Below are 25,030 nucleotides of genomic sequence, written 5' to 3'. Positions count from 1 at the left end.
TCCTAAAAACTATACAATCTAGACATCGTCACCTAAAATGCAAAATAACGTAACAACATTTTCGGAAATTTACAGGGGAAAGAATAGAACACGTTACAAAATGAAATATGAGTGAAACAAAATTTGAATATTGGTTAAAACTGGGTTATATCTGATAGCAGAACCTAAAAATGTTGGACATTGGTACATATATACTTATATGTATGTAATTTGAAGTAGTAGATCGTAATCAGTGAAACACTCAGTTTCGAATTTTTTGATCATATTAGATCTAGACCTCACATAAGCTGTTTGGTGTGAAATTGTCGCATATTCCAATAGGTACATACATCAATATGGTTAAAGCCGCTGTACATAAAATCATATGCAAGACCTATAAAAGCAGTGCATAGGCTTTCTGCAATCCGAGCTTTCAGATCGATATCAAGCGCTGCTGATGAAGTACTAGTCAGCTTGCCGCCTATGACATCCAGGTGGACGAATATACCAGCTATCAGAGCCGTCTACAAGGCGGGAAAAAGCAGAGCGAACCAAGAGCCTTGCAATATAGCAGCAGCGGTGGTAAACCTCGTCCAAAGAACGATGGACCCACAGACTGATTCCAGCCATTCATTCGTCGATAGACAAATGACATGATTTCCACCTAACACAAAAACTGAGTGCATAGATGACTCTGAACACGTTTTTTTTCAGTACCCTCGTTTTTTAAAAGTAAGCTAAAATCTACACTCGGCGGTGGTGTAACGGTGGAAAATTTGGACTTGGAGTTTTGATGCTTCCCCATACCATAAAAATTAAAAATAAAACCAAGGCAATCGGAACAGTTCTAACAAGACTGTCAGTCTCGACGATTCGCATTGTGTTATCAATATTTCTGAAAACTTGTATTCCAAAAGTGTGGGCCCTCGTTGTCAAATTACCGAAACGGAAACGACAAAACCAAAATCGCAGCTAATTGACTACGTATTATGGTATAACGACCATAACACCAACGAAACTATAAGAATATTCTCTTAACAGCGAATTTTAAGGTAACGGAGTTGAAGACCACTGCACAAATCATTATTAGGGATGTTTATCACGAATCCGAGTCATTTTTAACCAAGCAAAATAGTTTTTCAGTCCATTTTTCAATGCTGCAGGTTCCTCTAATAATTCCCCTCATGGAGCTTTAACGAGACATTAATCTATTATTGTGTGTAAACACTGAAATAATTTTGAATTACCGCTAACAAGAGCTTTGCAAGCTAAATATATTTCAGATACGGTGAGGTAAATACAGAATATTCTCAAATTTTTTCATTATTTCTAATTAACATTAGGTGGAAATCACGAACAGCTTTTGGTGTATGAGAAATTGTGAACAATCTAGAGCTAACACCGCTTTAAATGCTCAGCTAAGAAAAAAAAGAAGCGGAATAAAAAATAGATTTCATTAGAGAGAAGTATGGAACTCAATGCTTAAGAATTACGAAAGAATTAGTAGACATGTTTCACACATCCCTCTACCAAAGTAAACCTTCTAAGAAATTTAAACCGTGAATAGGGTCGCCAAAACGAACACTGGCGGCTCCTTCTTTGTCCATATACCGGTGAGGGAGTTATGGGTGCAAAGATGCCGTTGGAGGAGAGGGGCAGTGAGCTTCTTCACAGATAGGTCAAAGCTTTGAGGGGGAAAGTTGGTGGAGAGGTTTACTGTCAGGAGCTCTCTACCAGCTCCAGCTCCTGTATCCATTAAGGTAGCAATCGATTTTCTGCTCCGGAGTGCGGCCTCCTTCAGAGAGTGACGGTACTAGCCTTGAACTCATTAACAGTGCGCTCACGGTTGGTCAAGGAGTGCCTAGCATCGTTATCAATAGCATCGAGTTTCTTTGTGAAAATCCTGGTATGGGTGGCCAGGCCAGAGCCGATTCGCAGGTAATTGTTAAGCTGATAAGCTAACGTGGAAAGGCGTCCAAGGACCGATATCAGTAGATTGGGAGCGAGTCGGTTCATTCGTATCCTTTTGTGTACTATAACTAGATATCTGAGCTTCGCGGAAGCTTGGCCAGCTCTCGGCAACCATCGGTACATGCGCTGTAACAAAATCGTATTGGCTCAAGATCTATGGCAAGGGATCTAGTGATCCCTTTTCCCTCAGTAAGGATGTGGGGTTTTAGCAGCTCATTGCCGTAATGGCGTCCATGCTGTATGGTTGAGAATCCTACCAGATGCCATTTGCATCTACAACTCAACACTTCATTCTTGACTATCCCGCGTTTGGGAGACCAAGGCTTAGACACTTGGATCGTATACCTTCAGACATGCCACCGAATTCGCGGGAATATAAATTAAACGTCTGCTATACAAGGTGTGTTCCAAAGTAAACAGGACTTAAAAAAGAAACAGAACAAATGGCTTTTTCGGCAAAATCAATTTTTTTTTTTTCAAAATAGTCTCCTTCTGCTTCAATAAAGAAGCATGTCGAACGAGTGTTTTAGCCCGTTGGCCGGTATGGCCACCATAACGCTTTCCTTTCATGGGTAAATGCATTTTCCCGAAAAGGAAGAAAACGCACGATGCCATATCAGGTGAAAACGGGGGGTGTTTAGTGGTTAAAATGTGATTTTTGGTCAAATAATCGGTCACAAGCGTCGATCTATGATGTTGGATTCTGAGCAATTTTTGGTCGTCAGTCAATTTGTGCGGAAGAAACCGTGCACACATCTTTCGTAAGCCCAAATGTTCGGTCAAAATGCGATAAATTTCGGCTGATTTTTGATGAATTCACGCACAGTTTCGATGGAATTTCCGGTGATCACAGATTTTGATTGGTCCACATGTTGATCGTCATTTATGGCTTCACTTCGTGTACTCTGCATCATCGCCATAAGCTTTTTTTAAAAGTTTTACCAATTTTGAAATAAAATTTAATGTTGGCTCTTTGTTCGAAGCTCATTTTCGCACCAATAACACAAACACACTGACACTTAAAATGCAATAACTTCACTTCCAATCAATGAAATGTCATGAAATTCTGACTGGACAATTAATAAAGATACCAGATTCGAACGCACCAGTCGTCATATAAATTGCGCCAACAGAGAGCGCTAGACGCAAAAAGTCCTGTTTACTTTGGAAAACACCATGTATTGGCAACTAAGCGTTTTGCTAATTTTTATGTTATTTTTTATGACTTCACAACGGACTACATACTACTGTGATCAAATTGAAAGGTGAGTTTTTAATGTATACTTATTTTTAGAATAGGTCAATTTTTTTTCTATAAGTTGGTAGTACTGTTCGTGACATCTCTGCTAAATTTCACATCAAAATATTCATTAGTATTTGAGATACGCGTCGTTTTGTAAAGCTCTAAAAGAAAATTATTCGATTTTTACTATGTCTGAATTTATTGAGCAAAGAAGTGTCATAATGCATCATCTCATACTGTGTTGGTTATTCGTGATCATTTCGCCGCATTTTCAACTAATATCGTGCCGCAACCACCGCATTTGCCTGATTTACCTTCATGTTAACTCAATTGAGGATATAAAAACTTAATCGAAGAAGGCTCTGACGGCCACGACGGAGAACTTTACCAAGTGCTATGAAGATTGGAAAATTCGTTGGCATAAGTGTATTGCAGCGGGAAGAGACTATTTTGGAGGAATTGAAATGGACAACATTCACCTTTCAATTTGATCACAGTAGTATAGCAGTCCACATATGATCTCTCTGGATCAGCAATCTAACCTAACTTAATGGGGTATATTAAGTTTGCTACGAAGTTTGTAAATAGAGGAAAAGTTGGAGATCTATACAATATTCATATGTATATACAGTAGAGGCCCGCTAATCCGGATCAATTAAAACCGGCCCCTATCCGGATTACCAAAGACATATCAGAACTATGTATTACGAAAAAATATTTATAAATTTCTGTTTGTTTATTATAACAAATAATACACATGTTCCAAAAAAACAAAAAAAACTTAAACCAATAAAGCATAAAAGCGAATGTAGTGAATAATAAACATGTGATCCGGATTAGAGAATTTCGGTCCGGATTACAAGGGAAATAATAGAAATTTTGAGTTTTTTAACCCTCTCCGGATTACAGTGGAATCCGGATTAGGCGATGTCCGGATTAGCGCGCCTCTACTGTATACAAAACGAGGTGACGAACTGCGCTCATTTAGCCATGTCGAACTCTCTGACTCCCTGTTTGTCCATTTGTCTATATATACGTGAACTAATCCTACAGGGTTTGAGATGTCGATCTAAAACTATAGAGTCGAGCTGCGGTCAAAATCAAGTCTGTATGAAAAACTTTTTTATCTGATAAGATATCTTCCCTAACTTCCCAATGTTATAATCTCCGAACATATTTCTCAGATCGAACTGCTAAAGCATATAACTGTCATTCAACATGATATATCAAGCCGATCAAAAAAGATTTTTATAAAATATAATTCTTCCTTATTAAGCTACCTTAAGGTTGCTTAGATCACACAAATATAAATGTAATATCCGTGAAATAACTTTATCTTTAATGTGAATACCGTTACTCAAGTAAACCCAAACTTGTTTTGAACTTTGATTGACATAACGTTTTTTTCCAAACAAAATTTCAGAGTCACTGCATAAAATAAAGTCAAATTAAAAGCAAGAAAAAAGCAATTCAATAACACAAACTTGATAAAAATTCAAATTTCTTAGCAATTCACACAGCTAAAGCTTTGGGCGAGTAAAGAAACTACCACGCAAGTACAACATTGAAACAGAAACCCATACAATAGCAACAACGACATGAGGTAGGTACTCGTATTTATGTTTGCAAAAGTTTCAACAACGCTGATAAGCGGCAACCAACGACGAACTTCCAACGACTTCTCACGCCCTACACGCATTTGTTTTTTGTTATTGTGTTGCCCAGCGAGGTGAAACAATTGTTGAGCTCACTTTTGTGGGACATTTACGGCAAGCAACAGAGAGAACAACATTCAAGGCGGTTCAGCAAGTATAGCGGTAAATTCAGCAAAGACGATCCGGACATGTTCGACTTCAGTTCGTTGAAATTCGCCAGTTGCGCTGAGGACCTAGAACATTTTAGTGTACGTAAGCTCATTGATATTTCCGCCATCTTAAAAGTTGAAATACGTTTAATGGGTCATTTCTTGGAACGTGTGCTAATCTCACGTGAACGCAATCGAAGGCATCAGGACGCTTTGTGCGGCTTCGTGGACGCATTGCTCTATGTACGATACCGTGAGTATATTTTCAATAAGATACAGTTATTTAGTAAAATTAAGGCCTATTGGAAACGAAAATGAAGTTTTTGAAATGAACCAATCCTATAATACTACCTCTAACTTTTGGGACTTTACAACTAAATCGAAATAGCGTTATTTCATTGATTATTGAATCCGTTGAGAGTTAATTCAGTATGTGACTAGGTTTAGGTTAAGTTAGGTTTGATGACTGAACATTAAGATGAAGGTCAATCTCGGAAATCAGTAGGTAGTCCTTTGTGAAGCCATGAAAATAGAACTCCTATATACGATGTGCAGGACAATCAAGAAGAAAGTGTTGAGATGCACCTGGTATCCGGTAAGATGCTCAACTTTACAGTGTGGACGCTTGTTAGAACTCCCAGAACCAGAAAGGGGCTAATTTTTCTGAGGGTAAAGATATCACTGGATCTCTTCCCTCGACGTTGGGACAAAAGAATATTGGAATAATGCAAGAACCGATGAGCAGAGAAAGCGATGGGAGAGCAGAATCCTGACGCGTTCCCTTTCTACTGACAACGGATCTAGGTCCCTTACCTTGCCAGCGCGTCAGCTTTATAGTTACCTAGTTGGTATGTGACTAATCTATGGAAGATCGTGAATTCAAATACCGATAAAACGTCGGTTATGACTTACCGGCCAGATCAATCAGCCTCATTCTTTTTGTAAAGGGTTGTCATGAGGTCTGATTTCTTCAAATTTCAATCCAATCAGTCAAATCGTCATAAACCTGGGAAGTGCAACTTTTTCCTATCTCAATGTCAATGTCCTCTCATTTCTTGCAGTTTACTAGTAGTTGACTGACCCTCACGTTAGCTTCGCGAGCGCTGATCAATCATTAGGTCATGAAATCATAAGATCATTGTGGTCCAAGATAAATTGCAAAAAAGTTTAGTTAGCTTTTTGCGTTCAATAAGGTTCGGATTTCTGTCGTTTATGGTTACAAATCTTGACGGATGTCATTTGTAGAAGTTGTTAGGAAGAAGAGGTTAAGACACTTTTTTTGGTATTCTACATTAGTTTGCTCATCCAGGTGAACTTGCGCAAACTAAGTTAAATTATTTTCATGTGTTCAACCAAGATGCTTTGCTGACTAATGAGATCCAAAGTTAATAATTTTATGGCATCACGAAGCTCCATCTTTTAGACAAGCTATGTATATAACCTAAATTCCAGAGATTCAGGTTGCTTTGAGTCGTTTTTTTTTTGAAAAATGTTTATTGTACCATCTGTAGAATATATACAGAATCTCGAAGCATTGAAATGTTTATACTCTCTCAACATGTTTCAACAAAAAATTTAATAATTGTATACGTAAAACTAATTGAAAAAGACATGGACTTATTTAAATATAAATGATCAGGATAACGAGATGAGTTGAATTCCGACTGACTATCTGTCCGTCCACCTGTTCTTGCAAGCCATTACAGTTAAATTGACCAATTCGCTTAAGACAAATATTTTCGGTAGCCTCTCAGTGTAGTTAAAATTTGTGAAACTGGATGGGTACCACGCCCATTATGCTGAAAACTACTAAAAGTGCAATAATTCACTAAATAAACGAGTCAAAATGCAAAAATTTACATCCAAGAAAGTCTGATTCTACTTCATAGGAGAAAGTAAAAAAAATTGAACAATTGTTCTAGAGCATTCAACTGCATCTGCAGTTTTTTGGAAGCAATAGTAGGGCTGTCACTAGATGCTAGTAGTGCGGTACAGTATCATCAGCATAATGACGACATTTTGGAGTTAGAGTTGAACACTGGAAAGTCTGCTATGTAAAGAATGTAGAGCACCGGCGCGAATACACTGCCTTAGGGCGTGCACGAACAGGTCTTTTATCCGACTCAGCATCACGTCCTCTAAGTAGACATCTGATTGTGCAATTAAGACTTTAGTGAATAATAGACCTAGATGGCAGACTTTGTCAAATGTTTGGCGGACATCAGGAAACACATCAGAGCAGTATTCTACCCTATTACTTTGTTCAGTTGTGCCATGAAATTTTCTAAAGCCAAACTGATGCTTCGGAATAATCTGTTTGTCTTAACCAGATGTTCAGGTTTTCCGTGTTTAAGGATTAAAATAACTTCAGTGCATATTCATTGCTATGGGAAAGTGACAAAGTCTTAACATTCCTTTAAAAAGCTTAACAATCATGCTGATTAAGATGTCTGGTAGCGCTTTAAGTACAGACGCTTTTATTCTCTCACAACTTGGTGACTATTTGTTTGCCAATGCTTTGATCTCCTCCTTCACCTATACAGCCTCTATTTCAGCAATCGGAAATTCCATTTGCTTGTCAAATCCAATTATGTCTGACTGCCGCATTGTTAGATCCATCACTAAACTCTTAGGAGTAAGTAGGAGTAAACGTGTGTTGGAGGTGTGTGATAAACACCTCGGCCTTCTTGGTTCTGCACCAATGGACTCTGCTGTTTAAAATTGGTGGGCATCTAGATATCGGCTTATTCTTTTGTCTAATCACATTCTAAGGATTGTTTACTGGATCTCCTGGTTTAGCAGCAATCATAAACGCCCCTAGGGACTTATTGCGCAATTTCTAGAGAACGGGCTTCAGCTTTGTTACATTGCTTTTGATTGAAAAGTGTTTTGTCATTTGGATTTCTACTGACTTGCCATGCATGCTGTCTCTTCTCTCTTAGCTTCGTCATTACTTCATTGGACCAGAGGTGTCTGGTGGTTTGGTCGGGACGCTCTGTGTAGTTTTAGCTTCTGGCGTATTTATACTGGCGCCATTGTGTATGCTTCTGGTCAAAACTTCCGCAGCATAATCGATATATGCCGCAGAGGATATGACGATGTTGGGGTCCACATTGTCTCCTAGGGAATTGTGATAATTTAAAATATTTGCCATTACTCTGCTGGGTTTATTCATTGCAAGTACCAGCGCATTAACTGCGTGCAAAACTGCGCTGTGATCAGATACCAGGTCCGAAGAAGTGGTAGAGCGTATGTACCTAGAATTAAAACCTTTCGAAATACCAAAACCAAGAACGTGTGGAATTTTTTGGTTCACCATCTGTATGACAGATTTAATTCATGCGAGAGTATAAAATGTCCGATTACGCCCGAACTTTGCTCTTTCTTAGTTGTAATCTTTATTTTAAGTCTTTGAAGAAGTCTACTGTATACTTAAGAAATAATTTTCCCCATATGCTAACCACGAAATACTCCATGAGACCACTATTATTATTATAATAGAGATGAGAGCTCCAGTACGAGATATATGACGACATTGACATAGTTCAGCGAATTAAAAGACAGCGGCTACGCTGGCTAGGTCATGTTGTCCGGATGGATGAAAACACTCTAGCTCTGAAAGTATTCGACGCTATACCCGCCGGGGGAAGCAGAGGAAGAGGAAGACCTCCACCCCGTTGGAAGGACCAAGTGGAGAAGGACCTGGCTTCGCCTGGCATATCAATTGGCGCCACGTAGCGAAAAGAAGAAAGACTGGCGCGCTGTTGTTAACTCGGTAATCGCGTAAGCGGTGTATACGCCAATTAAGAAGAAGAAGAAGAGATGAGAGCTCAATATTGATTCAGTTTCATGTAATAGAATTCCATTTTCGAATATTTCCCGGCGTAAATGAGCTGTTTTCATCTACGTTACAGATAACCGAATATACAATACCAAAAAGTCACACTTTATTACCCACTGTGCCAACTGTCAGTATCGATATCGTGTGACCACTGCGCAATCGCGAAAACTGTCAAAAATGGGATTCAATGTCAAAGTATTCACTAATGGTATTGGCACTTCACACAAAACCATTCAGTCACGTCGGACGTCTGCTGCTAGTAACAACTCTTGGATCCGGAACAGAATACAGTGGTTACAGTTAAGTGTGCGAAGAGCAAAAAACAAACTGGTGAAGCATTGACCGCAAATGCGCCGCCACCAGCAACACACCGCATAGCCAATAGTTGCCAAAACAACAACAAATTGTGTAAGGTGCGAAAATGCAAGAAAACGTAGAAGGAATATAGCGAAAAAAGCAAAATAATGAAACTGCAAAAGTTTACAAAACAAAAGAGTGCTTGAAAATAGTGGTGGAAAACAAAAGAAAAGTGGTGAAAAAAAGACAATTTTTGTGATAACTGTGCGACCACAGCTGCTGGCACGACGTAACAGCATTCCAACATATAAGCGAATCACGCACACATATATATACATACATATATGTATATATGGTTTAGGAAAGGGGGCGATCAATTCAGCGAACTACACACCTCACGAGTTGTGTGCGATAGATGAAGCGCTGTGCCTTCGCACGGCAAGTGGGCGCTGTTAGAAAGCAGTGTGTGCATGTGTGTGCGATAACGCAAGTACACACACGCATATTACCCACCATCGTTAGCCTTGATATTCTTGCTGGTGGGTTGGTCGCTTGGATGGATAGTTCATTACTCGTTTTATTTTCAACTGTGAGGGACGCAGCGTCACAACGGTGTTCATACGTACATACATATAGTATATCAGCATGTGTGTGTGTTTGTGTTGGCTGGTGTGCTAAAAACGTGCTGTCAGCTGAGGTCGCCATAATGCAGCGCATTTGCTTGGCGTCCGTTGCAGCGTTCTGCTGCTTTCGAGCAATTTTCTGTTTTGTTTTCGAACGCCTTTCGCAAGCAAATTTTTATCATAAAAAGTAGAATTGCATACTGAGTTATCAAAAAACCGTGTCGAAAGTGTATGTGTGAGTGTGTGTGAGCAAAACAAGTGAAGAAGTAAAATCAAAAAACAAACAAAAAAATATTTTCTCCAAGAGAAGCGCGAATCAGTGTGTTAAATAACCGTCAATCGATCGCAGTGCTGAACAAAAACAAAAATGAAGAAAGCAGCAACAAATCAGAAATTTCCTTCACAACGCACATCCGGGTTACTCATCCGCCATGGCGTACTCTGAGTCAAAGCTCAACTTGCCCACCAACGTGTAACTATTTAGCTCAGCATCGTTGATTTTTGTTATCTATTTGAGCAGCGTACTTTGCTTTTATTGGAAACTCGTGAATCCGTTACGTCGAAATTTCGCTGCTACTGCTACCTGCATTTGTGTGGGTGTCTGCGTACGTGTCTGAATATTTCGGCGTAGAAATCTTACTTCAAGAGATTACGAAAACGTGAGGAATTTCTTAATAGAAATTTGTGGCGCTAATCGAAAATTATTTATGACATATTTCTCTGGGTGTGATTTTAGTGTTGTAAAATTTAAAATTTTATAATTTTTAGCTTGTAACAGCGAAGTATTCCGTTTAAGAATCTAGCGGATCATATTTTTATATATTTTTATAAAGCATCTTAATCTTACGTTTTCTTAAGCACACCACACTGTGTTTTGTGCCTAACTCATAAAAGGAATATAACAGAAAATAACTTAAAAAAGAGAAAAAAGTTTAATTTCGACTACACCGAAGCTACAAAACCCTTCATAAATAACAAAAATTGTATATAATGACCTAATTTTGATCTATCACTTTGTATAGCAGCAGCTTTGGTATGCATAGAGATGTGATCTTTACTCAAAGAAGATAATTCTCCATGCCAAATTTAGTGAGGATATCTCGTCAAGTAAAAGAATTTTCAATATATCGTCAAAAAATGCAAAATAACCTAACATCACTTTGCATAAGTTTACAGGCGAAGGAAAAACTTTATAATAGAAACCACTCATATTGAAACAAAATTTCAGTTTTGGTTATAAAAGGGTCATATATTGGTTATATCTGAGAGCAGAAGCTGAAAATTGTATGCTTCATATACATACATAAGCATGTACATATGTAATATGATGTGATAGTGACTCGTAAGCAATACATTTTTTGATGATACTTTGTTTCGCAGTTTTGGTAACGATATGGACATATTGTAGGTTCATATCGGCGGTTCTGACAAATCAGCAACTTCTTGAGAGAAAAAGAAGGGTGCACAATTTCAGTTCGATATCTCAAAAAGTGAAGGAGTATTGCGCGAGTATACAGACAGACGAATATTTTATAGGCTGTCTAATGTTTCCTTCTTAGTGTTACAAACTTCATATACCCTGATCAGGGAATATAGGATAGGAATTGTAATAGTTAAATATCAAGGTTGATAATTTCAATCTACTTTACGCTCAAATAATAATAGTAATCGAAGCAGTTACTATTAAAGGGTGATATGCCAATTTCTAACTTAAAATTTCTTTCTTGTTGTTGGGTTCTTTTTTTTCAACTTTCAATAATTCTCAACATTTTTTACAAATTAATACTTGCCAAAAATTAGAAAAAAAATCGGAAAAATATACGAAATTCAATTTCTGAAACTAGAAATACGTTTCAAAGCTCATGAAATTTTTACAAACAAAAACTAACCAACTTTTGCATGTTGAGATATATTTAGCTTTCATAAGCCTCTTTATTGCAGAGCTGCCTATTTCCAAACAGATAAAATAACATGTTCTCTACCTTCGATTGGCCAAAATTGAGTTATTCAAATCAATTTATTTTATTCAAAACATAGTATCCTTCTGCTTCAGTACAGCTTTTTGTACGGTCCAAAATCATGTCGAATGAGTGTTTTAGCTCGTTGGCCGGTATGGACGCCAGTATGCCGGTACAAGCCTTTTGAATGACCTCTACGCCTGCATAATGCTTTCCTTTCGTGGACAGATGCATTTTTCCGAAAAGGAAGAAGTCGCATGATGCCATATCAGGTGAATACGAGGAGTGGTTAATGGTTAAAATGTGATTTTTGGTCAAATAAACGGTTAAAAGCGTCGATTCGAATGTTGGATTCTGAGCAATTTTTGGTCTTCAGTCAATATGTGCGGAACAAACCGTGCACACACCTTTCGTAAACCCAAATGTTCGGTCAAAATGCGATAAATCGATGTTTTGGAGATGTTTTGGAGATGTTTAATTCTATTTCCATGAATTTCAATGATGATTTCGGCTGATTTTTGATGAATTCACGCACAGTTTCGATGAAATTTCCGGTGATCACGGATTTTGATTGACCCACATGTTGATCGTCATTTTTGTCCTCACAACCACTTTGAAAACGTTGAAACCACTCGTGCACTTTGCTACGGGATATGCAATCATCGCCGTAAACTTGTTTCATCAATTGAAACGTTTCGGTGAAAGTTTTACCAATTTTAAAACAAAATTTAAAACAAAATGCAATAACTTCACTTTCAATTAATGAAATGTCATGAAATCCTCTCGATAAAGATAGCAGATTCTAACGCACCAGTCGAAATATAAATGGCGCCACCAGAGGGCGCTAGACTCAAAAAGTCCTGTTTACTTTTTAACACCCTTCCCCTTATGACCCTTACCCAGTGAATGAGAGCGGAAGAAATATCAGCTGCAAATTTCTCGCAAGTCCTGACTTCTCAGCACAGCTCAGGGCTCTGTAACAATTTTTCGGCGATTTTTTCTTCAACAATTGATGAATCAGAAGTTCGCATTTTATATATTGGAGTTTACGCGGTTTTCTCGCTATGCCATAAGAATGATTTGTTTGATTTGCCACTTTCAAAAATATAACAAATCAAAAGTAGTTTATTTAATTGATAATTAATCTTTATCATAAACAAGAGTATTTCATATCGGTTTAATTCCATTTTTAAAACCAACTTAACCTCACTCTCTTACAAGCTGGATGTTTAATGCTTTCTCGATGGAAAATGTGACTAAATTGCCCGAAGGGGTGATTGTCGCTTGGAGTAATGCTCAAAAATATGGGGCGAAAGGAAAAGAAAAAAATGTATTCAAAGTTTTGAATATTTTTGAACAATACCACTGAGAGCCGTCAGATTTTGTCTTACAAATATATGGTTAGTTTGCTTCAAAAAGAAAATTCCAGTTAAATTTGATTTTTTCAAGTAAAAGTGTCAATATGGACCAGCTCGATAATATTTCATCGTGTGTGCTGCTACTATTTCTGCATGTGCGTTATAAAACCAAGAGATTTAAGGAAACTGATTGGGCCATTGCATCACATCTGGTTGCTGCCAGTATGTCTTCAGGCTGACATGTAAGCAATGAGCGGAAAGGCAATACCGTCTGTGTACTCGGTCGATAGGGCCTCGCTAGCGATAACTGCCTGAAGCATTTTATCCCTTCGATCGACTGAAAACAAGAAAAAAACACACGTAGCCAAATCTGATGAGTAAGGTGGCTGAGCGATGGTATTTATTGCGTTTTGGCTTTAAATTAGGTCACAATCGTGTCTCGATGCGAAAAAAATTCAGCTTTATCGGGTCGGTCTGAACCGAGAACTCGAAACTTCTGAAACGAAATACGTGCGTGAAATGTTAGCAGAAACAATTTGACGTGACCTTGAAAATATATTTTGCTTCTATTTCCCCCCTCGTGTTAGACACAAGACAAGCTTATCTCCTGAAACTACCGGATTATGTAACAATGTCGCGCAGTAAGCTGACGTTAAGTTCGCTACGGTCTTCATCTACCACAAAATTACGTTTACGTAGCGTAGACAAGCTGTCACCGCTCTTAATCTGGCTTTGTACAGTAAGTGCTTGTCCTCAATGCGGCAAGTGGAATGCAAGTAAGCAAAAGCCAAGCAGCAAATCCACACATTTGTTGTTGGTGCTATTGTTTCGACCGAAGATTGAAATGCATTGGCCCACGGTAAAGGGGTAAACACAGGAGAAAGTCGGCTAGTGGATTAAATGTGCGCGGTCGGTGGATTATGTGTGCCAAATGCAATCATGGAACGAGATGATATGTAAACTTTTTTTGAGGCAATCGGTTAGTAGTCTGCAAGGTATTGCCATATAACGGAGTATATAGAAAATGTTGTTTATAACAAACCATCACTCTCTAGGCGGTGACTCAAAGCTTTTATGACGCTGGATATTTAAGGTTATAGATAAGGCTATACAGATGCTTTAGAGGCGTTCCTGCGTCTCTCTCATGCCTACTCTCCTACATTTTCTATTTGGTGCATATGTAAAATAACGTAGATATCTTCTTTATTGGTGTAGGCACCGCTGACGTCGTTATAGCCTTTTCGCTGTTTGGCGCCAATTGGTGATTTTAAGTGTAGCCAGGTCCTTTTCTAGCGTCGGGTACTATCAGAGCTGGAGTATTTTCATCCAATCGGATGAAAGGATCTAGCCAGCGTAACCGCTGTTTTTTTAATTTGTTGAACTATCTCATTGTCGTTGGAGGATGAAGTCGTCTGTTGAAGTGCGCGCAAATGAGGAAAGTTCTCTGAGCGCCATTCACTTGGGAGCGGCCAGAACGATTATTTTACATCACTCATGGAATTTGGAAAAATTTAGTTACCAAATCTTATTTCACTAATCGATCCGAACTGAGTAATCAAAATCAAATGCTCGTTGGGAAAATTGTTTCATCTTACAAGGTCGATTTTCGAAATTTTGCGTATGTTATTGCCAAAGCAACGGTGCAATTGACTAATAAATGGTTGAGATCGCACGGGTCGGATCGAATCGGATCACCATAGCACAAAGCTGCCATACAAATTTACCGATCAAAATCACGTACTTAGAAGGCATCTTTTGTGTATTATAGCTTCCGTCCAATCGAAGTTAACGTTTGTTTTTAAAATCATTTAATAATTGGACACCTCAACTCGGTCTTTGACCTTCATAATAACCACTTGGTAGTTAAAATCATATATCCCTAGTATACATAATTTTATTTTTGCACGAATTTCAGCTAGTTATCCTAGTAGAAGCTTATCGATCTGAGCAAATAACATTTATTTCCCAAGACATTGGTTTTCTTAGCGCTTTTTCAACATCGCACGGATTTTCTTTTAAATTATTTGCGATTACGCCGCAAACGCACGAACTAGGTCAAGAAAAAATAAAAATAAAAAAAACAAAACTACTGAAGAAAGCAAACAAACAAACTCATAAAAAGCACGTCAGTGCAAGCAGGGCGATGCATGGTGCATAGATAATCGCTGAAATTGCTTAGGCATATACAACAACTCGCAAAGTAGTAACGTAAATGTATAAAATCAAAATGCTTACTCAAAGGAATACAGTAGAAGACTATAGCAGAATGGCACAAAGAAAAGGAAACGAAAATAATTGTGTGGAATTGTTTGTGGCCAAGCTATATAGCCGTACATATAAGCGCACAATCGCTTTGTTTGCCCTCACACTTGGGCTCTATCTCTATTTAACGTTCCTTCACATTCGCTGCCATAAAATTATGACTAGTAGTACTTATATGAACCCCTCCGCACTGCCTTACGGCACTGCTTCCGCCACACCAGCGCCATTCTCCTTTTATGAAAAAAAAATGCATGAAAATAATGCAAATGAGTGGCAAATTGTGAACGTCACAATTGTTAAGCCAACATTAGCAGTCTAAGCTGTGGAAGTATGCCTTAAAGTATGCAAAGAAGAGTAGCAAAAGGCAAACTAAAGTTTGACTTGCAGTTTTCGGTAAAATGGAAAATTAAAATTTTTATCACAGAGCAATTTTTTCAATGCGCTAATTCTCTTTAATGCCATTCATGACTTTTCGGTTAGCTTTTTATTGCAGTGTAATAGCAAAAAATTATCGCTAATTGCTGCAGCCCCAGTTTGGAGAGTGCTACCCACTCTTATGTGAAGCAGTCTTTTTTAGTTTTTTACTTTATACACTTTACTTTTGTGTGTATTGCTATGGCAATCGCCGAAAATAGTTTTCAAGGTAACTTTTTCACTGCTTTGAACCGTTTGTAGATTCTGCTGCTCTTCGGTCTTTGGCGCACATTCGCTTGTGCATAACTATATCTGTATATAAGTATGTGTTATGTGAAATTGTATACAAAAATATATAAACACCTTGTAATGAAAGCACATGAGAGTGAAATCAGCATAGATTGGTCAAAAAATATGTCGTTTGGCATATTAGTACTTTCCAAATAAGAAAAAACGAGTTGCTCTTTTGGCCTCTTCGACATCTCTTTTCTTCTTTTTCCTCTTTTTGCTCATTTTTTCTCCATTTCATCTTTTTTTACAGATAAAATTTACTTTAATTAGAAAATGTCGCAAAATTTTAGTTCTTTCGCAATTAAATTACACCGTTGCCAATTTTCATAACAATGTCCCTGTTGGAACTTTGTTGTGCCATTATTCACTGCTATTCATTCAAGTATAAACAAAAATTTGATGAATTTTACACACATATAGTGAAAATTTATTATATCTAGTATATCCAAATTTTCTTTCACGCTTATGATATGTTCCAATCGTTTTAACTAAGAAGTCCTTAGTACTGTACTTTTATTATCAGATTTAAAATTTTGCAAATTACTTCCAACTTTGTACTAATTTTAGTGGCATTGGAATGGTATTACAAGTGACCGGTACCAATCTGCTTAAAAGTACTACTAGCATTATTAATTGTATCTGATAATTTTAAGTTAGAACTTCTAACCAGTATACAATTAAGTAATATTATATTCATTGATCGTTTTACTTGTACAAAATTTTATTGAAGATTGAGGCATCGATAATATAATCGATATCGGTATTTATATCGACAAATAGTTTGCCTTTTTAGGACTCTTTTTTCAGGTAAAAAGTCAAAAAACTACTTATGCCAATCAAATTTATCAGCACGCGGAGGCTGAGTCGATTCAGCCAAGTCCGTCTGTCCACCGTCTGTACGTAGGTGGTCTAGTCCTTCAGTTTATGATATATCAACCTGAAATTTTGCACACATCCTTTTCTCTTCAAGAACCGATATCGGACCACTATGTCATATAACCGCTGTATAAACTGATCAATCCAATGCAAGTTCTTATACGGAAATCATTTTTCAATCAATTTTTTGAAAATTATATTCATAAAATTTTGCAGAGATTATTCTGAAAGACGACACTACAATCCTAGAAAAAATTGTTGAAATCGGGCAACAATAGGATATACCTGCCATACAACCTGGCCGATCAAACTCAAATGCTTGTAAACTTTTTTTATTTGTTCAGCTATCTTTCGAAATTTGACATAGCTTACTGCCAAAAACAACGCTACATTCTCCGAAGGTATTCTTTAGATCGAAGCATTATAATATTTATATGCCTGAAGCGATTAAAGTTAAGATAAAAATATTTTTATACCCTTTTATGGTATCGCTTCGGTGCAGCCGAAGTTAAGGTTTTTCCTGGTGTTTTTTTTTTAACATAGAGCACGAGTTACCAGCCAGAAAAAGATAAATTTATTAATTTCTTCTTACTTCCAAAAGAACTCATCATAGTTAAGCAATTTTTGAGGGTTATAGACTGGTATTAATAATAAAACACTTTTTGAGGGTTCCAGATTGGTGTTAACTCCTTAAGGTATGCATATCACTTTTATGCATTCCTGGAGTATTTTTTCTGCCAATGATGTGCAAAGAAATGTGTACTAAGTAAGTTAAGAGCATGAAAAATTGCCCACCAGAATGTTGTCAGGCGTGAGATATGGTAGCAAGCAATTGAATCCGATTTCTGGGCAAAATATTGTAAAACTGTTGAATTTAAATTTCGCGCTAGAACCCATTAGTCGAAATACTTTTTTTCTAGGTTAGTATGACCGTCAGTGACATCAAAATGTCAAATGACGCATCAAAGTTAATCATTAGTGTTAAGTGTACGCTTGTCTTTCTGAAGTATAAAAAGTGCATTCCGCTATTTTTACGATGAGTGTAAATATTCAACAAAAAAGACTAACTATACTATTTTGTGGGCGGAATCAAATTTCGGGTACTGAAACGATCAGAATGTTGGATAAGCCCTCGGTGATAATTGCTTGTCGCGAGCAAGTGCTTTTGATTAGTATAAATTATTCAAAGAGGGTTCAGAACGTATTGACGACAGACCACATTCCGAACGGCAATCAACTGATGATCAACACTTTAATAAAATAAAGTAATTGATGTTTGAGGATGATCGATTAACAGTCATCAGACTTGCATCGTTGGAATATCAGAATTATCAGTGAAAAGCATTTTGGAAGATCATTTGGGTCTAAGAAAAGTGAAAGCACGATTGGTTCCAAAATTACTAAATTTTTTTAAAAAGAAAGGACTCGTTAACGTCTGTCGATGCCATGAAACGTATTATTACTGGCGACTACTCACTGATTTATGCTTACGACCCGGAAACAAACGATCAATCGGCCGAATGTCGTGGCAATAGTGAGCCGAAGCCGAAAAAACCACGTCAAAACAGGTCAAAAATAAAGGTTATGTTGACTGTTTAATTCAATTATCGAGGTGTGGTGCACTCCAAATTCCTTCCCATCGACCAAACTGTCAACAAGGCATACTATTTGAGTGTTACGCGTCGCACCGTTGCATACTTCATCGATTCTTCGTGAGTTTTCCGCAAAATTTTCAAACCATTATCGTCCCGCAACCACCGTATTCCCCTGATTTATTTCCCTGCGACTTCTGGCTATTCAGAAAACTCAAACGACCGCACCGTGGAAACCGTTTTGAGTCAATTGAAGACATTAAAAGTGAATCGATATGCGCATTTAAGGGTATTCCGGAAATTACTTTGACATTGATTTTGAAGAATAAATTAAGAATTTTAAAATTATAAACAAAGTCTTACTAATTTTCGCTGAAAGCAGTAAATATAATATTATTTCTTACGTCATCGAGCGCTGTTACAACTATATATATAAGCATATATAAAAAGGTGATACCACTTTAAACTAGTTTAAGTGTGATTATATAAAAGGTGGTAAGTCAGCTTAACTTGCTTGGATGTCTGGCGATGTTTATTGCCACTGTGTTAAACGAATAAATTCTATACGCTCCGGAATGTATGCTTGCACACATGTGGCACTACACACACATACATATGTATATGCCCTCATAAATTGAATTATTGCATAATCTTAGGCGCTGTGACTGTGAATACCAACAAATGAGCAACGCAAGCGAAATGCGTAGTCAAACATAAATTTATGTCATACAATTACGCAATAAACCATTTAAAAAAATCGTGTGTAACCAATAAAACAGTGTTTCACAGTGTCAAAAGTTGCATACCCAAAATTAACAACAACAACATGTAAAGCCGACTAAGCATCTCATCACTCAAACGCTCGGTTCAAGTGTGCGGCGCTTGGTGAGCTCGTCCAACCACAACATAAGCGAGTGAGCAAGGTTGCCACCTTGGATGGATCATGGGTAAATATAAGCGTTTCACACATATTAAACAAAAATCAATTTAATTACAAACAAATTTAGCAGAGCAATATTTCTTTTAAATAAATATTTTGTATAATAGCGAAGCAACAAAAAGAAAGTATTTGTTTAGAAAGCGCAACTGAAATGTGCCGTTTAAATGTACTTTACGCAATTGCTAACTCTTTCTCTTTACACATTTTTATTTTGAAAATATTTGTACAAAATTACTAACTAACTGTATAAGTAACTATAAATTTATTTTTCTCAACACTTGAAATTATACACAATATTTACTTAACTTATAAATAACAAATTTAATATTTCATTAATTTTTGTGCAATGCAAAAACACTTGAAAACAAAAAACCATAAATATATTTACGAAAAAATACTAAAAAAAAATACTCAACACGAAAATAATACAAAAACGTCCGAGGCAGGTAAATTGATTATTACATATTTATACCCAAACGAAATATTCGATTTCTGCTAAAAACACTAATTGGTTGACGCCTTCATTTCATGACATTTGTTCGCATACCAAATGCATTTTAAAATGTTTCAAATAAAAACATTCATGAAAAATTTTGTTAACATGCTTTTTCGATGTTTGAATCAACAAGTTACTTTAAATGCATCTTCATTGCCTCTCATATTATGAAAAACTTCCACAAACCGCTTTGTTCAAAAACGTTTCATTTTGGTTGCCCATTAGCTGTACTTCTAGCTGTAGTTTTATTTTTTAAACCGAATTACATTTTTGAACCCAAAATTCATTTTCGAAAGCACAAGTCTAGTGCTTGCACAAAAAAGTTTACCTACAATTTTTAAAATATTTTGCAACTGTAATTTTTCTACACAGATTTCCAAGCATAACTGTTATCTGTTTCCACGTTTTTATGTTATGTTGTTCCTTTTGGCTTCACATTCTTCAATACTTACATAATTTACGACATATTTTGAAGTATTATTTGTAAAATAAATCCATTTTCACTAAATTTCTTTCTCACAAATTCTTAAGCTGACTGTTGCCAAAGTGGAATTTTAAAATAAAACAACCTGGAAATTTTTTTTTTTAAATAAATATTATTAAGTTTTCATTAGTTTCAAAGCTCTTCTGGTTCGATCACTGAATTGAAAAACACCAAATTCTGCGTACAGTAACTTTATAACTAATTTCAACATTACTTAAAACACAGGCACGAATACTACTATTTAAATTAAAAATTCTCCAAGAACTTCAGACTGTAAGTATTCAAAACAGCTGTACATCCAACAGTCTGTGACTTTGCTCATAGATACCAACAGCGTTCTAGAACACACACTTCTCTAGAAAGTTTTTATTGGGAGCCATGTACTTAGTTCCGCAATAATGTCTACCATAAATTCTGTTACAAGTTCAGGCCGTTACGAAAATGAAACTAAAATTAATTTTTTAATAAGCTTAAGTTAAATTAATGAAGAATATATATATAAAGTGGGATATATACAATTTTATTCGAAATGGTCATACTCTGCTTTTATACAAGCCCTCAAACGTTTCGACCATTAAACCATACCAGTCCGCACAGCTTCTCCTGGTATTGACAACTCTGCTGAAACTATAGATTTTTTGAGACTTTCCAAATTTCTTTAGAATATACGACAGACCATGTTCTCCAAGTCTGACCACAAATTGTAGTCCAATGGATTCAAATCTAAACATCCAGGCGGCCAATTATCTGTAGCTATGGAATGCTACTATACATGTATTTTAAGGCATTGTTGAGTGGTTTTTGTCTTGTATGCTGGAATATCGAATAATTGAGATTATTGCTTAACTGCTTTACGATGCCTACTAAAACATCCACCCGTTACAATTTAATTTCAGTTTTAATCCCTTTTTCATAGAAGTGAAGCGTTGTAACGCCTTTACAGGGGACTTCCCAACAAACCGTTACACCAACTAGATCGTGACCACGATGAACCCTTGGAATAACATTTTTTGCATCTTTTGAAGTATGCTCGTTGATTTTGTTGACCAACGATAGGCTTTCATATGGAGACTACCTCGAATAAGTCTTGATAGTGATCGTGTCGATATATACATTTCTTTGCTCCCCTTTCCTTACTAGTTTTCTAAGAAGATTCCTGCGAATGCGTGCACGAACAGTTTTTATGGCTAAATTGATTCGATTTACGCTAGGCCGACCACTTCTCTTTCTGTAATCAACTGTAGATGTTTGGGAAAAACGATCACCAGTGAGGTAAACAAATATTTTCAATATATAAAGTTTTTTGAGAACTTCATAAACTTAACTTACGCCTTTTCCACACTCATGTAAAGCAATCCTCGCAATAGCGGCACTCTTTTCTGCGAATGTAAGCTCGTTGTATACATTGTAAGCCTTGTAACAGAATTTATGGGAATACGAGTAGTAGGTACCTAAGTATATTCGAATTACGCGCTCTAGAACATACTGAATTCGGTCTCTCTTATTTGACATTCGCATTTGAGCATTTTTAATGTCTTATATAGTTCCGAAATCTCTAGAGTCTTACCCTAGTGTTTTTAGTTGTTTTTCACTAGTCGATATATAACCTATATTGATTTACATTCCTTTCAAACCTCACAACCTTTTTTCCAATAATATCTGAATATTTGGTACATGCTGCTAATTTACCTCACATTTTAAACTAAACTCAAAACTCAACAAATTGACAAACGAGCAACAGTCATCGATCACAAATAAATGTGTTAGTTTGTGGTGATATGTGAAAGTTGGCTGACAGATTAGTGAAAGTCTATTTATCAAGTGTACATATCGTTTATATATGCATACCCGACTGCCGTGGAAATGTGCCAAATAAGAGAGGCTGCTTCATTGTGAATTGAGCTAGAGTTAGCATAGGTCGCCAAATTATGCTAATTATCGTACCACCACTAGCGATGATAATATCGAGCGAGCTATTACAGGTACCCATAGTTCTGGTGGGAGCGCCTTAAAGTCACCTAGTATCAAACCACGAAGGAGCGCACTTATGTTCGGGTGTTATCCTGTAGGTCAACATGTAATTGGAGGGATGTATATATTAAATATTTTTAGCTCTATATCGCCTGACTGGATAGCTATACCCTGACATTCGAGGGTAGTGTCCCTGCGTTCAATATCGCCATCGATAAGACGATATTGGGGTATGAAGGCTAGGATCAGAATGGGAGTCATGCTGCCTATAGGAGTGCTTTGTTGGCCATTCGGGAGGAGTGGCGGCGCAGTATATGAACTTGGCCACGTAACTAGTGGCCCACTCCCGGTGTGTCTGAAGGCCTGAAGAAGTCTTAAGATGGCTTCATTCATTGCAAGTAATGTAATAATAACCGATGTAAAGTTTGGATGGAGCCTTCCTATAGACCCGGGTTGGATGCAATGCCAGCACAAGCCAGGAGGGTATAGAGCAACTTTGCCGCAAAGATTGGCTCCAATGATCCGATCCAAACCGAGTTAGATCTCCAAAAAAATAGCCCTTAGTCGGATAAAATCTGGGTCAATTCCGATATTGCAGAACCGACTGTCCAAAGAATTGATATACTAATCTCGTGTAACTTTGAAAAGCAGGGATGTGTTCAGCTCTATAATAAGCGATTTTCTCCTGGCCTACTGCATTGTCTTATGCAATATCCTATACTCTATAATTCGCAGATGGTATTTATAGTTCTATCAAAAGAAGGAGTAATTAATGATTAAATATTTGATAGGCTCTTTCCAGATTTCAATTCGTTATTTGTTAGCTGCTTAAGCTGAATCAAGTACAATAATAAAATTTCACTTTGACCTGATTGCAGAGATTTCGAATCAAAAGCAACAAGGTAACAGACAAGTTTCTGCGAAAATCACTTTTCAATAGCTCTCTAGAGCACCAAATACTTGTTCCTCCTTTACGAATTCTATTCGTCCGCTATGTTTGGCAGCAACTCCTACCTTTATTGTCTTCATATTATATATGTATGTAGGTATTCACAAGACCTTGGCTCACCATATGCCATTACAAACATTTTTTTAGCTTTCGGCTACCGATATTTGGTTTCTTTATTCTATTTTATATTTATTCTATTATGTATATACTCTAACCTTCAAGTACCACAACGCCAGTAAAAACTAACAAATGTCATCATTCTACGTCTCTTACTTCACCACACTTCTGTAACAGTGCATTTTTCTTTTTCTTTTCATTCCTTGCAATTTTTCTATCCCTTGCTGTATTATCTCTTTGCTTTCACCCACAATTGCGCCTGCTGCGCTGCCACCAAAACCACCACAAAACTGTAAAATGGCAAACCAACAACCACCTACGCATATTCACGCACACACAGCTGCATACATTTGGGCAACCTTACATAATCATATACCGTTCGAAGTTTCCTAGTTGATTTTGAGAATTTTCTCAGCAAATTTTACTTATGACAAAAACAATTTTCGCCCACCCAAAAACTGTCTACACACATTCCTAAGCCGCAGCATTTGTATGTGCTCACCGCCGCATGTGGGTGTTGCAGACACACATCCAAACATATACACAGTCCTGAAATATCAACACACATTTTTCTACTTAGAAATTGCAATGTTTTCCGTACACAATAAATATACTAAATGTTTGCACAATTTTCCTTAACAACTAGCTGTTGCATGTTCTCTAGTCACGGGTCAGCACGTTTGCGTATACTTGTACATACAAACAAACATCGTTTAACTGTAATTTACAAATTTTCTGCTAATTATTCGCTGTTGGCGCTACTCGCTCGTAAATGTGCTTGCCGAGGCAGCTCCTTATCGTTTACTGCTGCTAATTCATCGAATTTATTGTCATTAATTTGTTGGCAGTAATGTTTGTTTACGGTTAGTTTGTACAGTTATTGCTAATTAATGTTATTGTTATTGACTGCGTAAAGCTTATACAAATCGGAGGAGAATGTGTGAAGCACTTATCTTATTTCAGATAAGATGGTTAATTTAAAAATAGAGAAGGCTTTTAGTGAGTACAATAGGTATTCTGATTTCCAAGTCCCTAGATAGAGTATCTCCCTGTAAAGTCTGTCTATTTTCTTTTTTGCAAGAAAATGTCCAAAAATTTCATAACATAGAATGAGTACCACAACTGAAGATGCTATTCTCACTTTCCGGATTTATAGGAATCATTTCTCGATCTAAAACTTTCAGTCCAAGAAGTTCGTGCAAGCTTTCAATAACTTGTAAGAACACTCTTGTTTTTGGAGTGGCTGTCCATTAACGCACCTAGGCCTTTAGGCGGCCTATTGTGATACCATCCCTCACTCTATTGACTCCTTTCTGATCCAACCCGTGCCTCTGATGAAGTTCATCAGTGCAAAAAGCTTTATTTTTGCAACCTTTGAAACGACGTCCTGAAACTCTCGACCAATAGTTGCGATTATTTTTCTGTACAGAACCTTGCATTCGCATAGATGATTTTTGAACGATTCTTTTTTTACCTCCTGACAGCTTCTTCTTGTACAACTGTCACGTAGTCTTCTGGTATGTCGCCCAATTACACAGGGACCTATTAGTACCCCTACCAGAGT

At 37.1% G+C, this 25,030-nt stretch overlaps 1 protein-coding gene across 2 annotated transcripts in view; it reads left to right on the top strand.

Moving 5' to 3' along the window:
• Positions 1 to 9,126: 9,126 nt before the first annotated feature.
• Positions 9,127 to 25,030, top strand: part of LOC120766548 (titin) — a 58,659-nt gene continuing 42,755 nt past the window's right edge. The window contains exons 1-2 of one of the 2 annotated variants that reach the window (XM_040092129.1): positions 9,127 to 9,251; positions 19,166 to 19,456. In XM_040092129.1, the coding sequence (XP_039948063.1) occupies positions 19,453 to 19,456 (4 nt within the window). In that variant the 5' untranslated portion in view covers positions 9,127 to 9,251; positions 19,166 to 19,452. Of the gene's footprint in view, positions 9,252 to 10,376; positions 10,418 to 19,165; positions 19,457 to 25,030 lie in introns of those variants that run through there. The other variant, XM_040092130.1, reaches the window with a different exon arrangement.

The sequence above is a fragment of the Bactrocera tryoni genome, chromosome 1, assembly GCF_016617805.1.
Source record: "Bactrocera tryoni isolate S06 chromosome 1, CSIRO_BtryS06_freeze2, whole genome shotgun sequence".
NCBI classification, from domain to species: Eukaryota; Metazoa; Arthropoda; class Insecta; order Diptera; family Tephritidae; genus Bactrocera; species Bactrocera tryoni.
Note: the sequence above shows the minus strand (reverse complement) of the source record. Positions and strands in the feature narration are given on the sequence as shown.